The 19,047-nt window shown below is 42.6% G+C and overlaps 1 protein-coding gene across 1 annotated transcript in view; it reads right to left on the bottom strand.

Annotated features, from left to right (window-relative positions):
- The window catches only part of EGLN1 (egl-9 family hypoxia inducible factor 1), a 57,855-nt gene extending 49,286 nt beyond the window's left edge, over positions 1 to 8,569 (bottom strand). The window contains exons 1-2 of the mRNA XM_038533909.1: positions 8,211 to 8,569; positions 7,587 to 8,156 (exon numbers count right to left, since the gene is read on the bottom strand). Of these exons, the coding sequence (XP_038389837.1) occupies positions 7,587 to 8,156; positions 8,211 to 8,540 (900 nt within the window). The 5' untranslated portion in view covers positions 8,541 to 8,569. The remainder of the gene's footprint in view (positions 1 to 7,586; positions 8,157 to 8,210) is intronic.
- Positions 8,570 to 19,047: the final 10,478 nt, after the last annotated feature.

Genomic DNA, 19,047 nt, shown 5'->3' with positions numbered 1-19,047 from the left:
ATAAATAAATAAAATCTTTAAAAAAAGGAAGAAAACTACAATTAGAAGTTGCGAAAAGAAGGAAAACTGAAACAGAGGTCTGCAAAATTCAGTCTTAAATTGAAGTTATTTGAATTGAAAGTATTGATTCCTGGATTCTATAGCTCATGTTGACTTTTCAGGTTTAAAATTTTAAGAACCATTTCATACATGATAACCTAATGTCTATCCATATTTCCATGCTGCTCCTTTACTCTGGCGTCAAAAGTGAGGCTTCCTATCTCCTCAGAGTCCTCGATACAATATTCTAATTTTTACACAATCAAGTTCCCGTTTGATAGTTGGTACTTTTATTTCTAATTCCAGTGTCAGACTCCAAAGCAAGGGGATGAGAACTCCTATACCTCTGGCATTTTTCAGATCATTGAATATGGAGCCTAAGCTATCCTAAATTTATCCCCTCTTTACTTACTACTATAGGTCTCTATAAGCCATCTTAAGTGAGCAATTCATGTAAGATAGAACGGCCACACTGGCTGACAGCACCCAAAATGCTGCAAGATTTCCTGCAGTAATTCCTGCAGGCAGCAGCCCCCATGGCAGGGCTGAGAGCACAGTGTGCAAAGAAGCCATGAAGCCTCTGGACAAAGGATGGGCTCTAAGGTCAACAACAGTAGCAGCAAGCACAGCCAAATTGAAGGAATGTGCAAAGGAAGAGCAGAGAACTTTTTTCTGTAGCTCTGGCTGCAAAATAAGTGTCAACCACCTGCTATAAATGGAAACTGAAAAAGTGGGGCAAGAGAAGAAAGGCAGAAGAGTTAGGGCAAGACAAAATAATCATTATTTCCTTCCAATTGTCCAAGCCAAAAACCTATTCTTGACTCCTTCCTGTCTTTCAGACCTCACATTAAATCCATCAGCAAATCTCACTGACTCTATATATACCCAGAACCCATGTCTGCAGTTACTCCCCATTGCCTAGGGTAAAACCCACAGTTCTTGCCATGCCTTACAAGGCAAAATCCTACATGATGTGATCTTACTTCCTAACCCACCACTTCATGGATCGAAGCTCTTACCATGATCCTCCCTTACTCTTGTAACCACAGCGGCCTCCTTCTTGTTTTCTGACATATCTGGCATATTCCATGTCAGGGCCACTGTATTTGTTATGTAATGACTTCACTAGAAATGTTCTTCTTGCAGGTATCCACATAACCCAGGTCCTCACTTCATTCAAGTGCCTACTTAAATACCATCTTATAACTTTATTGGTCCTAAGAGAAGAGTACCCCCTTATCACCCTGTTCTTGTTTATTTTTTGCCTTAATATTTGCCACCTAACGTGACATATCTACTTATACACTTATTTAGTGACTATCTTTCCCACTTCTTGCCTACCTCAAGCAGAATTTAAGCCCAATGAGAATGAGGGTTTTTTGGTGGTGTCATTGTTCAGATTGCTAGCTCCTAGAAAAGGCAAGTACTCACTTCATATTTGGTGAATGAACAAATGAATGAAAAGACTATCAAAGAGGACTCAGAGAACACAACAAGGTGAACCAAGAGTATGTACATTTTGCCTTGGCAATGAAATGGGGTTTGGGACATTGAATGAGGAAAATGAGGATTCCAAACTCATGAAAATTTTATAGCAGTCTCAATGAGCAAATAGAGGCTACAGATACTATCCGAGATCTTTGGAAACAGAACTATGGATCGGTTCTGGGAAAATGTGATAATGATGTATGAAACATTCCAATAAAGGTGGCAGAACAGTTCAGCATTTGGACTAGGAAATACAAGTGTGAAAAAAAAGTATTTTAAGGAAGGACTTAGGTTAACCATCTGTCAGTTTTCTGTTTGTTGTTTTGTTTAGTCTTTTAGAACAGAAAGGTTCTAGCTGCAATAACCATCAAAGACAAGCTATGAATATGGTTCATAAATGATATGAATGCCATCCTGTAATTATAAACAGCATTTCAGGTACAGAACAAGGGCATAGTGGGAAAGGAGGTAGAATACAAGCACAGCAGAAAAAGGCAGGCATAGTAGTAAACTGCATCTATGAAAACCATCTAAGCATCTGTTCAAGTGAAAGGGAGACTGAAACATTTAGTGTCACTTTAAAGGCCTAAAGCAAAAAATTGAATAAAAACTAAGCTGATAACATCAATCCAATGGCATGCCAGAAAGGCACAGGCTTCAGAAAATATTGGAGAAGATAAACAAAGGTAGATTTGCAGCCTGATAGGAAAAAAAGAAAAAAGAAAAGGAAAAGAGAGAATGAATGTGTAAATCAGAAATGCAGAGTGGAAAGACAGTTCCTACTAAGCAAAAAGAGAGGGAAGGCCAGCTTTAGGAAAATAGCTTTAATGTTGGAGGAAAGAGAAGGTGAATAAAGAACTCTAGGGAAATTAGGGAGGAATTAATTAAAGGAGGAAAATTTAAACTACAATGGCAGATAAGCCAAAGTATATAATGAGAGGAGTAAGAGGGAGAAGAAAAAAGAAGTTATAAATGTTCAAGCAATTCTCAAAAATGGCATAGTACCACAATTAGTTAAGTAGGAATATGTTATTTTTACATGCAGTGCAGCATAAAGTTGCAGATATAAGAATCTATTGCATCAAATGCCAGTCAGTTTTGTTAGTAAGTAGCTCTATGTTGTTGAACAAGTCACTTAACCCCTCTGGGACTTATTTTCTCTGTTTAAAAAGAAATGTATCCGGATGCCTGGGTGGCTCAGCAGTTGGGCATCTGCCTTTGGCTCAGGGGGTGATCCTGGGATCTGGGATCCAGTCCTGCACTGGACTCCTTGTAGGGAGCCTGCTTCTCCCTCTGCCTGTGTCTTTCTCTGTGTGTGCATCTCTCAAGAATAAATAAATAAAATCTAAAATTAACAAAAAAAAAAAAATAAATGTATGTGTTGGAGGAGGGAGTGGTCAGATCAAAAACGGGTGGGTGATCATGCTCCGTCTTTTTTCCCCTCTAGCTTATAAGGGGGAAAGACAGGAATAGCACAGAACTCTTAGAGAAAGAATCAGAAAAACAGGAAAATTTTAAGATAAGTAAATAGTTAACGACAGTTTCACAATGGGCTTTACAATTTAAAGTGCTTTTACATGCATAATTACATGTACTCCTCATAGCAAGTCTGCAAGGCAGAAAAGGCAAGTATGATTTAACACCACTGTACACATGGAGTCACTGAAGCTCAGAGTTATTAGGCAATTGGCTCAAGGACACAGAAGTAGGGGTAGATCCAGGATCCCAGCCAGATGGAATAGCAGCACAAAGTCCACCATCCTTCCATGTTCAGATGTCATCCTCCCATGTGACTAAGTCCTTGCAGGGTATTTTTGCAGCTTACTAAGCAACAGATGAGCGAAGAGTTGTAAACATGCAAAAAAAAAAAAAAAAAAAAAAAAACAGAATCCCTTTCCATTTAAAATAAAATTCCTTTACAGCTAAAGGAGTTACCTTATATTGTGAACTACATGGAAATGAATTCACTATACCAAATGTTTTCCTACAAAGTTGATCTTGGTTCAGTCACAACCTATGAAGACTGCTGTTGCAGTACACACATAGCTCTTTTAAAAATGGTAAAGCACTCTGAGAAACCGTTATTACTGCACTTGCAATGTTTTCTACCTTTTCACATATGGAATAACAGACTTTGATCCTTAAGACTGATAGAGCTATTAAAACATTAAACAAGCCACTCCTTTTTGTACGTTGTGGATGCCAAGAGTATAGAGAAAGTGGCAGAACTAGAGTGAGAAGGAAGTTTTGTTTATAACATCTGAAAGGACTGTCACCACATCTCTCCAGTAGTGATATAAAAGCAACAGGATTTTCCTCATCCTACTCTTTGCTCTGAAAGCTATCATCAGCCAGAGCTGACCAACTGCCACACTAATGAAAAATCATAGGATTATAATCTGCTTATTAGACTCAACCCATTTTATCACTTCTTTTCTTTTTGTACATTTTAACTGAACAGAGTAAATTTTGGATGAATTCCAAAAATACATATATGATTCTGGTATCTATATTGTAACAGGCCAATCTTTTCCTTTGGAGTAGCTGAGAAGCTCCAACTGAATAGTTCTGCATTTTCCCATGATCCCTGGTCGTCTGCATTCCTTTTCTTCCTCTACCCAAGTAAAGCCACCTAGGATTTCTTTGAGCCCACACGACACTACTCTTCACCAATCATCAGACCATGATCTCTTCCTACTGAACACCACCGCCAGCTAAAGGGTGTGAGAAAGGAAAAAGGATCAAAGGTCAGTTTAAGGTCAAAATAGGGAAAATCCCGAGAAAGGGGCCAGAGAAAGTGGAAACTGAAGCTCAGTTACATCAGTGTTCTCGTGTATTACTTCATCCTTCGCCTGTGGTTCCTCTTTTCAAGGAGCTGGACAAACAAGGGGCCAGATAAGCATTCTAAAGTAGAAGCCTGGGGGAAATCAAAGCCGAACACTGAGCAAGCCACAGCCAAATTATACATCATCTGATTATCAGGCCCTCATACACACAAAGACTACTCAGAGTAGATAATATAAATAAAAAAGGACAACCGAATTTTGGTCAGAAAACTTCAACACAAGTCCTGGTACGCTGCATGATTTTCTGAGGCTCATCTTTCTAAATCACACACAGGAATAGTGTATCAACAATTCTTACCTATTTTACAGTGTTGCTATGAAAATCTAAGTGAGAAAAACTACATATTTGAGGCAAGTGACTTTTTAAATTACTATAGCGTTGTAAAGAATAACAAAATTCTTAACGGAAGACCCTCTCTTCAATCCCATACATAATACCCATATTCTGCCTCTCTTAAAAGTTACACTGAAATGAGCATGATTCAAATGGGTTAACAATTAAGTGGCTTTTCAGATACTGAAGTAAACACTGTGTAGTCATCTATTAAAAAGTTTATAGAAGCCAACCATAAAGTACAGTTATTCCTATACAAGGCTAATGCTATCGCCATTAATAAAATATATCAAATTTTAGTCCCAGTAGCATACTAAGTAATCTCCAGCTCATCTAATATCCTACCTATGTGGAGTGTAGTAGAAAAAGCCTGAGGCTTGATAAATGACCTAAATTTGAATCCCAATGAAGTCGGCATAAGTGGTAGGCCTGAGCCAAGTCTGACCTGAAATATCCTCAAACGTGAATTAGGAATATTACTACCTACTGCATAGGAGTAAGATTATTGTGATCATGTCTGTATTGGGCCTGCTCTGGTGTCTAGCACATTATGGTGGCTCAATACATGGTGGCTAATAATCCTACTGCCTTCCCATTCCCCCAAAGCAAGATCTTTGGGTTTCTCAGGAATACTAAAATCACACGATTAAACACGATTAACAGAAACTCTCTCCATCAGATACAATGAAAGGGATTCCCTAAAATCATTCATAGATTCTCAAATTGTGTGCCAAAAATTAATGTAAGCATAAGATCAATCTAAAGAGTTTAAAACCTGTCCTTTTGGGGCACCTGTGTGGCTCAGTTAAGCGATGACTCTTGGTTTGGGCTCAGGTCACAATCTCAGGGTCATGGGATCCAGCCCTGCGTCAGGCTCCACACTTAGCCAGAGAGTCCGCTTAAGATTCTTCCTCCACTCTCCCTCCTCCCCTCTGCATGCACACACGCTCTCAAATAAATAAATCCCTTTCAAAAAACTAAATAAAATACATGCACTCAAGTGGCTTACCACCCCGAATACTGTTCCCTTCAGCCACTGGGTTGCCTGACGAATAAGGTGGTATTTTCCAACAACCTCCCCATGAGAAGCAACTCCTCTAAGAGCTAGGCTGACTACTGTCCCCTCCCTGAGGACAGATGAAAACAGTGGGGACAGGAGAGGACTTAACTTGGAAAGCTAAATTAACCAAGGAAAGCAGATCAAAGAAGATTTAGGACATTAACTTCTATGGGTCTTCGCCTTAAGTTTATACCTCAACTAATGACTCTGGTCAGTGTGCAGAGAGCTATATTGATATTCCCTCAAGCTATATTGATATTCCCATGAACTGCTCTAGAGTTCATGACTATACTCAGATTTGATCCATGAAAAAAGTTGTTTTTCTTTTTTTTTTTTAAAAAACATAAATGAAACTCTCATTGAAGACTGAGAATGAGATCTAAACAAGCTCCTCTTGTTTTCTTTCAGCTTAATGTTAAACGCCTATTGATTTTTTTTTTAAACTGCATATTAAGACGTGTGCCTTCATCCAGTAATGAATGGCAATATATTAATTAGGTTTTTTCTTCCCCCCACAAAACGTTCATGTTTAGAACTTTCCTCATTGCCTTATGCTCAGCCTTTCAGGCAGCCTGAGAGTCACCCGTAAGGACTGCCAAAAGAGATGCCCTGACAACACACAAAAGAACTAGTGGGAAGAGTCAGTGTGTGTGCACAAACACACACACGTGATGATCTCCTAAGACAAGCTCTTAAAACTCAAAATATCAGACAGAGATTGATGGTGGAGGAGGGTGGAGCGGGGCGGCCTGGGGAGGAGCTGGATACAAAGAAAAGATTAAGACCTGGCAAGCAAGCAAAATGAAAAAGAACTGGGAGAGTATTAAGGAGAGAAGAGTCTCCTGCTTACCACAGAGAGAAGGGAAGGGGGATCAGACTAGGTACCAGCAGAAGAATGTGTTGGGGGAAAAAACTTACAACAGTAAAGAGAAAACAAAGAGATTCCACCAAATTGAGACTTTAGAATGAGCCCTCCCTCCTGCTCCAATTCCATGGGTTTAGTTTTTTGTTTTTTTGTTTTTTTCCAGGAAGCTACCACACAGTTGTTTCAACAGAAGGATTATATTAACAAAGCAAATAAAGGAAACCTCTGCTAAAAATGTAACCTACCTACACTGCAAGGTCTAAAAACGGAAATACTTCTTTCCCCGTTTTGTGGTGGGTTTCAGAACAGTAGAGACAGGGAGGGGGAGAAGAGCAATGAGAGGGAGGGGAGCAGCCAAGCTCTTCCAGAATGCGAGGAGTCTTTCGACTACATACTTGTGTTAAATTTACCTTTTCGCGGTCAGGCTGGCAGAGTCTTAAACCAAACAGCATTCCACTCTGTAAACCAGATCTGGTGAGCACCTCCAACACCATACAGAGAATTTAGGGGTACATGCAAACACAAGGCACATGCAGAACCAGCACTTGCTTTGGGTTCTACTAGCCTAATAGCCCCCACCGGGAGGCTAACGCTCCGATAATGTCTGAATTGACGAACAGTGCACTGGAAAAGGAAAAATTGGAAAAGGGGAGGGGGGGGGGAAGCAAAGTGCAAGGAAGGGTCCTAGGTCTAGCTACAAAACCATGCAATTAGAGACGCTTGTAGACGGGCAGGACGTGACAAATAGCGGGCGCGGATAAAGGGGCTGCCCAGAGGAACACTTATCTGTGGATTCTATCCGTTCTCCCGAAGGGGTGCTACACCAGAGGAAAACCACTTTTACAAAGAGAAACCACGCTCCCGGCCCCGGGCGGCCCCGGGCGGCCCCGGGCGGCCGGCGGGGAGGGCCCCCCGGCGAGGGATGTCCAGCGCGGCCCCCTAGCACGCACTTACTTTCGTCCGGCCATTGATTTTGTAGTTGCCCAGCTTCCCGTTGCAGTGGCGGATCAGGTCGTCCATGCTGCTCATGAGCAGCCCGATGGTTTCGCAGCCGGGCTCCTTGCCCTCGATCCAGGTGATCTTGTCGCCCCGGATGTCCTTGGACGAGTCGCTCTTCTGGCTGACCAGCTGGCCGTCCGTGAACTTGCCGGTGTCGTGCAGGGCGCGCACCTCGTCGCCGATCTGCTGGCCGGTCTCCTTGCCCAGGAAGTCGTCCACCACACAGATGCCGTGCTTGTTCATGCACGGCACGATGTACTCCAGCGCCAGCTTCAGCGCGGGCAGCGGCTTCGTCTGCCCGTTGGGCCGCAGGCCGCCGCCGGGGCTCAGCCCCTCGCCCGGCGTGCCGCTCGGCGGGTACAGGTTCGTCTTCTCCGGGTCCTCCTCCTTCGCGGGCTCCGCCTCGGCCGCCGCACACGCCGCCGCACACGCCGCCGCCGCCGCCGCCGCCGGGCCCTGGCCGCCCGCAGCCGCGCGAGGCGGGGACGCGGCCGCCGCGGGGTCGGCCGCGGGCTTGGCCTTTGCCTTGGCCGCGTCCCCGGCGGCCCGCGGGCCCGCACTCTCGGCGGCGGCGGCGGCGGCGGCGGCGGCGGCGGCGGCGGCGGCGCTGTCCCGGCGCGGCGCTGCCTTCCTGGCCTCCCTGGGCTCCCCGGGCGGCGGCGCGGAGGCGGCGGGCGCGGGGCCGGGGTGCCGCTGCTGGCCCGCTCCGGGGCCGGGGGCGCCTTCGCCGCCCTGGCACACCAGCTTGTGCTTCTTCCAGTCCTGGCGCTGGTGCTCCTTGCTGCAGTAGAAGGAGCTGCGGCAGCGGCTGCAGCGCAGCAGGTTCTCCATCTTCCCGCACAGCTCGCAGTACTGCCGGTCTCGCTCGCTCGGGCTCGGCCCGCCGGGCCCGCCGCTGTCATTAGCCATGGCGGCGGAGGCCGAGCGGGGCGGGTGGCGGCCGGAGGGCCTCGCCCGGGGCCGGGGAGCGGGCGCCGCGGCCGAGGCCGTCACTGCGTCATGCACCCGCCGCTCCCGCCTGACGGAGGCCGGCGCCCCGCGCCCTCGGCCCGGCCGCTTCCTCGTCCTCGGGGCCGGCCGCGCGGCGCCGGCGGCCGCCTCAGCGCCTCATCGCTGCCGCCAGCCGAGGGACCGCGGCCCGCGCCGCGCACGGCGACCTCCGCTCGCGCACGCGGGCCCCGGCGCGCGAGCCCCGCCGCCCCGCCGCCCCGCCGCCCCGGCCGCCGCCGCCTCCACGCCCGCGGCCGCCGCGCCGGGCCTGTGGAGGAGCGCAGGGCGTGCGGGCGCCACTCGCTCTGCGCGCTCTGCACGTACACCACGGCCCCGCGGCGACCCGGGCGGGCGGCGCGCGAGGGCGGAGGGGCCGAGGGGAGGGGAGGGGAGGGGAGGGGAGGGGACGGCCCGGAGGAGGGCCGAGGGGGCGGTGGCCGCGCACACACGCTCCGGCGCGGGCGGCGCCGGGGCCGCCTCCGCTCGCCCGCACTCGGCGGGGCTGGGCCTGGGAGCCGGGGGCGGCGGCGCCCTGCCCCTGCCCCTGCCCCTGCCCCCGCCCGTGCCCCCGCCCCCGCCCCCGCCCCCGCCCCTCTGCGGGCTCCGCCCGGGGCGGGCCCGGGACCCGGAGGCCGTGCGCCGCCGCCGCCCGCCGCCGCCCGCGCGGGGACGCCGAGGGGCAGGCCCGCGAGCACGGAAGGGCGGGGCGGCCGGCGCCTACACCTGCTGGCGGAGAGCGGCAGCGGCAGCGGGCCCGGAAGATGGCTGCTGCTTGCGGCGGACCCGCCGCCGTGCTCGGGCGCGCCCCCGCCTGCGCTGCGAGGTGGCTCCCGCAGCCCGGGCCCTGCACGGGAGGAAACGGAAATTCAGAGAAGTCAAGTCACTTGCCCAGGGTCGCGCAGGACTGGGACTGAAGCCAGGAATTAGGCTCCGTCAGATTCCACGGCTGCTTTTTCCATGACACCAGCACGGCCTCTGTGTCGAGGCCTGAAGTGGTTAAGAACAAAAACAAGTATTGCTGCAGTGCTCGTCCACGCCCCTATGCCCCGTTTGAGCCACGGTTACGGGCACTGAAATTTCATCTAGAACAACAGCAACACAACGTCTTCGAAGCCCCATGAAATCTTGCGGACTGTCAAACCCTCCGAAGAAACGTTTGGCTACCAAGGTCAAGTTAATCAGCGGTGGCTCCGATACCCGCATTCAAGCGCTTAAATTCAAACAGATGGGTTTAACTTCTGAGAATTGCATTTTGCTGTCCGCGAGAACCACTACATTAACGACTTTCTGAATTAAAAAAGTCTCGGTAGAATCTTCTACGCTGATGAATACAATTCATTGTTTTGTAAGACATAAAAACCTTATCAGAAGTAAGCCAAAGATTTTATTCCGAGAACAAAAAGAGCTGCAATTTAGGTTTGCACGATTTTTATTGAACACCTGCTAATGTGGAAAATGCTGTGCTAGGCTTGCGTATCTGAATAGGTGGAAAGTAACTTCATTGGCCCTTGAGATGATAGCCTTTAAGCCTAACACATAAGAGTTGAAAGGTGTGGGTCCAAGGCAGAAGAATATAAGGAATAATTATAAACGACTTTATAGATTTTTTTTCTTAAAAAAAAAAAAAAAACTGGCCTGAATCAAAAACATCACAGCTTTTCATCAACTATGCAGGAAAGTGTCACAGAATTCTTCTACATAAACAAACAGTAACCCCCGGGGATCCAGTCTGGTGAAACAGGACAGTAATTCCAATTAGCTTGGACTTTGGGAGACTGAGGTAAACGTTATGCTGACAGCTTCAAATTCCAAACCAAACTTAAAGTCCAACTTTCTGGAAAGAATCAAGATCTGGATCAATCTCAGTTGTGTATCCAACTTTCCCAGAGCCTCATTAAATACGGTAAAATATTGTTTCAGATACTGCTAATTAGGCTCTTCAACAAAGGTGTTAGAAACATGCCGCATGCCACACTGTCCTTGGCACACAAATGAACTAGTTATACTATGTACACTTGGCAGGTATATATATAGTCCAGTGTGTGTGTGTTGGGGGGGCAGGTAGACCTATAAACAAATAATGACAACCTAGAATTTGGACAGAGTTTCCTAAGAGAGTGATGGATAGGATTGGATGGGAACAAAGAAAATGGAATGGCCAGGTCTCTGCCTTTTGCGCCAAGCAAGATTCCAAGCAAATTAGTTAAATTCTTAAAAACTGTAAAGAAGCTATTCAATGGCTTAAAAAGGCAAACTTTAAAACATTTTTGATATACGTAAATTACGTAAGTATAATTCCAATACAAGTAAAATCGAATATTTCTTAGCCTCCTTTTGCTCTAGTAATTATAAATGATTCTTAACTATTCTCAGGGGCAGGAACATTACTGGGGAATAATCATTCCACAAACACTTGATTCTTCTTAGTTATTTGTAGGTACTAAAAGTAGTCCAACAATTTTGTTAAAAATTGCTATTTAGGGGATCCCTGGGTGGCTCAGCGGTTTGGCGCCTGCCTTTGGCCCAGGGCACGATCCTGCATCGGGCTCCGGGCATGGCGCCTGCTTCTCCCTCTGCCTGTACCTCTGCCTCTCTCTCTCTCTCCCTCTCTCTGTGTCTATCACGAATAAATAAATACATAAATACATAAATAAATAAATAAATAAATCTTTTTAAAAAATTGCTATTAAGGTCTATGGGTGTGCAAACAAGTGTGTTTACATCTCTGTATGCTCTTTTCATTGATATCTAGTTTTTGTTTTTTTTGTTTTTTTTTTGTTTTTATTCATTCACGAGACACACAGAGAGAGAGGCAGAGAAGAGGGTTCTCTGCAGGGAGCCTCACGCAAGACTCCTCCCAGGATTCCAGGATCACCACTTGAGCTGAAGAGAGACCCTCAACCACTGAGCCACCCAGGCGTCCCTCATTGATACCTAGTTAAAAGAACAGATGTCCATATGAAAATCTTCATTAGCTTTCTTTTCCAATTAAGTATACAAAATCACAAACTGAACACGTATGCCTCGAAAATACTTAATCAGTCAAATACAACACTTCCAAAATTGTCATGAACAGAGCAAATATCAAATATTATTTCGACTATTTCAAAAGATTCACAGTTTCTGATTTTTCATTTATTCAGGCTCAGTAATCTGTGTACTAATTACAAGTCCGTGAGGTTTCACTAACCATCTGCTGGCAATGCAGAAGTCACTGATAAAGTTCACCAACAAGATTCTGGAACTCTACCAGCATTGTAGCAGTTACTAGTTATTCAGATATTACAAAGAAGATTTACATTGTCATGTAGGAGTTTATCTTATAAATATTTATATAGTGCTTACTATTACATCAGTCTCTGTTCTAAGCATCTTACAAATATTCCTTTAATCCTCATAAAAACACTATGAGGTGGGTACTCTTATTATGCTCATTTACAGAGGATGAAACAAGAATAAGGCAATGAATGAATGTCCCTCCCAATTCTCAGGATTATATGATTAGTAGCATTAGGAGTGTTACCTAATACTCTGGGGAGAACAAAGGCTTGTGTCTCCCAAAGCTGGGAATTATAACAAGTTTTTTCCTGCACCCAACCTAATCCAGATCAACTGTTCTAGAAACCCAAGGATGAATTAAAGTAAAAGTGCTGCCATCTCCATACTACACTGGCTTGAGCCAAAGCTAACCAACCACCTATCTGGCTTCCCTTCAATCTTCCGGCAATGTTTATTAGGTAGACTATAAAGCAGTAACCACCACAAACTGACAAGAGACTTACTAAGACTGAGACGAAGCTGAGAGTGAATGCCCAGGACAGAGTTAAGTGAGGAAATGATTTAAAAATGGCTGTGTTGACTCTTGAGGAAAGCCCAAGGAACAACTTTCCTTCTGGGGACTAGCCCCATTTCTCCTCTAAAAATCTGTTAAAAATTCACAAGAGAGTATCTTTGCTGTTCAGGAAATAAAAATCAAACATCTGATTGTTAACTAATGACCTCTTGTTTCCCCATCTGTGACGATCTTGTTTTAATATGTCACAGAGAACAGAAAAATCACAAGTATAACATAGGCATCCCACCAAGATAAACAGGAAGACGATCTTTGAGTTCTGGGAAAGCGACTAAAAATCTGAGCCATTTTCTAACTATAGTTTTGGGACGCGCACAAATAGGTGTCGTTGGGAAATAGCACCTGCTCTTCTCTGTACTGGGGTTTCTGCCAGATGCACACATAAGCTGTGTGCTTCCCCACGTGCGCAGAGCCAGCTCTGCTGTCTACTAAGGATTCTTTAGAAAGTGACGTATTTCAAAGACTTTTTATATATATTCAGGAAAATTTATCTATTGCCCAACTTTATCAGCTTATGATTTTCTTAAAGGATTTTATTTATTTATTCATGGGACACACACACACACACACACACACACAGAGAGAGAGAGAGAGAGAGAGAGAGAGGCAGAGACACAGGCAGAGGGAGAAGCAGGCACCATGCAGGGAGCCCGACGTGGGACTCGATCCCAGGTCTCCAGGATCACGCCCTCAACCAAAGGCAGACACTCAAATGCTGAGCCACCCAGGCGTCCCTATCAGCTTTTATTCACCAATCCAGTTAAAAATTGATCACCTCATCTCAAGAATTATAACATAAAACTTTAAACCATTTCTCACTCTCGTGAGTTTTTGAAATTATTTATTTGAGATAGAGTGAGAGAGAGAGGGAGCACAAGCTGGGGTTGGAGGTGGAGGGAGAGGGAGAAGCAGGCTCCCTGCTGAGCAGACAGCCCCATGTGAAGCTCAATCCCAGGACCCTGGGATCATGAGCTGAGCCAAAGTCAGATGCTTAACCGACTAAGCCACCCAGGCACACCCTCACTATTGTGAATTTTTTTTATTACTCACAGAAATGGAATAGTATATCTTATGTGTTAATGTAATTACACAATGAGGGCATTTTTCCCTCCCAACAAGCATTACTTAACGTTGAACTGACATTTAGTGTATTCCCAGTAAGTAACTTATACCAACACAGGCCAGAGACAGCTAAATAATTTCTTCTGTAACATTGTTTTGTGTGAAAAAAATGTAAACATACATAAAAATAGAGATAATCGTATAATCAACCTCAACCTCGATTAGTTCAATAATTATCAACATTTTCGTAGCTTAGTCCTGCCCCCATTTTGCCTTATTTAAAATTTATTTTTTATTGAGATATAATTGACATAGAACCTTGTGAACAACATAATGACTTAACACATGTATATATCGTGAAATAATCACTACAATAAGTTTAAAACATCTATCACCTCATATAGTTAAATTTTTTTTCTTGTGATAAAAGCTTTTAAGATCTACTCTTTTAGCAACTTTCCAATATATAACAGAGTATTAATTACAGTCACCACACAGTGCATTACACCCCAAGACTTATTTATCTTTCAACTGGAAGCTTGTACCTTTTGACCACCTTCACCCATTTTGCGCACCCCACCAACCCCCACCTCTAGGAATAACCAATCAATTCTCTGCATCTATGAGCTTAGCGGGTTTTTTAAAACTTAAATTCTACATATAAGTGATAACATACACTATTTGTCTTTCTGTCTGACTTATTTCACTTAGAATAATGCATTGAAGATCCAACCATTATTGTCACACATGGCACAATTTCCTTCTTTTGTATGGATGAATAATATTCTGCTATATATAGTCACAATATCTATTTTTCATGATTCAGTCTTAGTAAGTGGTCTGTTACTAGGAATTTATTCATTTCTTCTAGGTTGTCCAACTTGTTGGCGTATAATTCATAGTAGTCTCCAAATTTGTCCCTTTTTTTTGGCTGAAATACCATAAAGCATATCCCAACTTCAATATGCATGTCTTATAAGGACTTAAAATAAAACCATATCCACAATGCCATTATCACATATACAAAATTAAGAAAATCTCAACACTGTCCATCATCCATCAAGTGCTAAAACTTTTCTGATTGTCTTAGAGATTCTCTTTACAGTTACTTAATTCTACTCAAGATCAGGGATCCCTGGGTGGCTCAGCAGTTTGGCGCCTGCCTTTGGCCCAGGGTGCAATCCTGGAGACCTGGGATTGAGTTCTGCGTTGGGCTCCTGGCATGGAGCCTGCTTCTCCCTCTGCCTGTGTCTCTGCCTCTCTCTCTCTCTCTCTCTCTCTATCATAAATAAATAAATAAATAAATCTTTAAAAAAAATCTAAACAAGGTTCATACCTAGCATTGGTTACTCAATTTTACTAGTACCCCACTCTTGTTTTTATAGCATTGGTTTACTGGAAAAATGATATATTACATTTTCTGTATTTAGCCGATTCCTTTCTGAAGATATTCCTCTTATTTCTGTAGATAGGTAATTAGATCTAAAATTTTTAAATTCAGTTCTATGTTTTGCATAAGAGAATTTCATAGGACTTGCTGTATACTTCTTAATGCATCACATCTTGAGGCACAAAATGTTATAGTTTCATATTTCATGATGACATATTGCTCATGGGGTCAAGTGGTATCAGCTTGATTCCTGTATTATAATGTTTTTCATCAACATTTCACCTGATTGTTTTAGCATCAACTGATGATTGTGATCCATATTTTATTAGAAGTTGCACAATAAAGAGTTTTATCATTTTTTTTTAATTTACCAGCTGGAATGCTACCATAGAGAACTTATCATCAACTGTTTTGTTACCTTGAAACACAATTTGTAGATGAAAGATAGCACTTGTTTCTTTTTATTTATCAATTTTTAGAATGTGAACTGGTGCTCTTGCTACTTTAGTTGTGACTATAAGGCCTTCTAAAAAATTGTGGATGTATGGATTTTCATATATTTGAATCATCTTAATCATCTTAGTTGTTATTTTTGATGCTTAAATATTTTGGCCAGTAGAAATTATTCAGGTTGGTTCCTGTGTACTTTAGATATGTTCACATTAATCCTTGACAATTTTCTTGCCTTCTGGTATTAGATATACCAGACTCATCCTGCTTTTTTTCCAAGAGAAAAAAATTCTTGAATTCATGCTACATTCCAGTTCAAATCTAACATAGGGTTTTCTCTTAATTTGATTTTGTATTTGTGTTTTATTTTCTCACATGAAAGGTTTTTTTTTTCCCCGATGACATTTACAAATGACTTATCTGCTTTATCCTACTTAAGACTTTATTGTATTCTCTTTGTCTAGTAATATATCCCATTAGGGGCAGATAGTCAAAACAGTGTGATTTAAAGTCACTTGGTTGGGATCCCTGGGTGGCGCAGCGGTTTAGTGCCTGTCTTTGGCCCAGGGCGCCATCCTGGAGACCGGGGATCGAATCCCACATCGGGCTCCCGGTGCATGGAGCCTGCTCCTCCCTCTGCCTGTGTCTCTGCCTCTCTCTCTCTGTGTGACTATCATAAATAAATAAATAAAAAATTAAAAAAAAAAAAAAGTAAAGTCTCTTGGTCTAATTATTTTCTCTATATGACTGTGCTATCAACTTGAGATGTAGTTAGTTTAGTTTCAATTCTGTTTTCAATTTTCAGGGGATTGATTTTTTTCTGTTTGGAATAATTGCCTTTAATTATGTAGTATATAGCATATAGCCAGACATTGTTCTAGATTCTTTTCATGCCTCATCTAATTTACCCTTTACAGTAAACCTCTGTGGTAGGTATTACCATCTCTGCTTTACATTTATATAGTTTCCAAGATCACCAGGGACAGGATATGGACTTAAAGTAAAGGATCTGATTTATAATCCCCTGGCAAAGTATAAGTTCCTTAAGAGAGATAAATGCAAATTAATATGGGGGAATCAAAGAAGGGAAAATTGCATTTTTTAAATGACAGCTATCCTAACAGGTATGAAGTGATAACTCATTGTGGCTTTGCTTTTTCATTTCCCTGATGATTCGGGATGTTGTACTCTTTTCATGTACCTGTTGGCCATTTTTATATCTTCTTTGGAGAAATGTTTCAAGTCCTTTGTCCATTTTTAAATTGGATTATTTGGGGTTTTTGCTCTTAAGTTGTAGAAGTTCCTTTTATATTGTGGATATTAATATTATCTCTGATATTAACTTATCAGAGATATAGTTTGCACATATTTTCTTCCATTCCATAGGTTGCCTTTTCACTCTGTTTTTTTTTTTTTTTAAGATTTTATTTATTTACTCATGAGGCAGTGGTAGAAGGCAGTGGTAGAAGTGGTAGAAGTGGTAGAAGTGGTAGAAGGCAGTGGTAGAAGCAGGCTTCCTGCAGGACTCAATCCCAGGACCCCAGGATCAAAACCTGAGCTGAAGGCAGATGCTCAACCACTGAGCCATCCAGGCATCCTGGCTTTTCACTCTGTTGTTTCTTTTGCCGTGCAGAAGCTTTTTAGGTGATGTCTATTTTTGCATTTGATGCTTGTGCTTTACATGTGATATCCAGGAAATTGCTTTTTTCCTATGTTTTTTTCTAGGAGCTTTGTGATTTCAGGTCTTACATTGACATCTTTGATCCATTTGAGTTAATTTTTGTGAGTGTCGTAAGATAGAGGTCTGATTTCATTATTTTGTTTTTGGCTGTCAGTTTTCCCAACATCATTTATTCAAGAGGCTGTCCTTTCCCCATTGTGTATTTTTGGCTCCCTTATTAAAAATGTGTAGGGGTTTATTTCTGGACTCTATTTCATTTCACTGATAAATGTGCCTGTTTTTATGCCAGTACCATACTGTTTTGATTGCTAAAGCTTTATAATATAGCATGAAATCAGGTATTGTAATGCCTCCAGCTTTGTTCTTTCTCTGGATTGCTTTGGTTATTTGGGGTCTTTTGTGATTACATATACATTTTAGAGTTGTTTGTTTTATTTCGTGAAAATAAATGCTACTGGAATTTTGATTGAGATTTCTTGAATCTGAGGATTGCTTTGGGTAGTATGGACATTTTCACCATATGAATTCTTCCAATCCAAGAATGTGGGATATCTGTCTATTTATTTGTGTCGTCTTTGATCTCTTTCATCAGTGTCTTATGTCTTATAGTTTTTAGTGTACAGGCCTTTCATTTCTGTGGTTAAATTTATTCCTAAGTATTATTTTTCATGCAATTTTAAATGGAATTGTTTTCTTAATTTCTTTCATATAGTTCATTGTTAATGTAAAGAAATACAGCTGATTTCTGTATGTTGATTTTTTATTCTTATTGTACAACTTCACTTGATTTCATTTATTAGTTCTGACAGTTTTTAGTGGGGGCCTTAAGGTTTCTATACATAAGACCACACCATCTGTGAACAGAGATAACTAATTGTTTCTTTCCGATATGGATGACTTTTCTTTTCCTTGCCTACTTGCTCAGGCTAGGACATCTAATACTGTTTTGGATAAGTGGTAAAAGTGGGCATCCTTGTCTTGTTCTTCATTTTAGAGGAAAAGATTTAAACTTTCACTATTGAGTTTCACCGTGGGCCTGTTATATATGGTCTTTATTATGCTGAGGAACATTTATTTCTTCTAAATCCAATTTGTTCAGTGTTTTTATCATGAAAGAATGTATTTTGCCAAATGCTTTTTCTGCATTTATTGAGATGATCATATGGTTTTTATCATTCATTTTATTAATGCCATATCACATTGATTTGCAGGTATTGAAATAGCCTGCATCTCAGGAATAAATCTCACATGCTCATGGTGAAATAATCCTTTTAATGTGCTGTTGAATTCAGTTTGCTGTAATTTTGTTGAGAATTTTTACATCTACATTCATCAAGCCTCTAATTTTTTTTCTTGCGGTGTCTTGAATTTGGTATCAGGGTAATGGTATCCTCATAAAATGAGTTTGGGAGTGTTCCTCTTCTTCAATATTTTGGAAGAGTGTGAGAAGCATTGACATTAATTCTTCTTGGTAGAATTCGCCTGGTCCTAGGCTTCTGTGTTGAGAAGTTTTTTGATTGCAGATTCAACCCTCTTACACCTCTTGGTCGATTTATTTATTTTTAATTTATTTTTAAAATTTAAATTCAACTAGCCAATGTATAGTACATCATTAGTTTCAGATGTAGAGTTCAGTAATTCATCAGATGCATATAATACCCAGTGCTCATCACATCATATGCCCTCCTTAATGCCCATCATCCAGTTACCCCATCCCCCCACTCCTCTCCCCTCCAGTAACCATCAGTTTGTTTCCTAGAGTTAAGAGTCTTTCATAGTTTGTCTCCCTCTCTGGTTACTTCCCATTCAGTTTTCCCTCCCTTCCCCTATGATCCTTTGCACTGTTTCTTATATTCCACATGTGAGTGAAACATTGGTCGGTTTAGATTTTCTATTTCATCGTGATTCATTGTTGTTAGACTCTATGTTTCTAGGAATTTATGCATTTCTTCTAGTTTATCCAGTTTGTTGGCATATATTTATTTATTGT

Source organism: Canis lupus, chromosome 4 (genome assembly GCF_011100685.1).
Source record: "Canis lupus familiaris isolate Mischka breed German Shepherd chromosome 4, alternate assembly UU_Cfam_GSD_1.0, whole genome shotgun sequence".
NCBI lineage: Eukaryota > Metazoa > Chordata > Mammalia > Carnivora > Canidae > Canis > Canis lupus.
The sequence above is the reverse complement of the archived record's forward strand: the minus strand, read 5'-3'. Positions and strand labels throughout refer to the sequence as shown.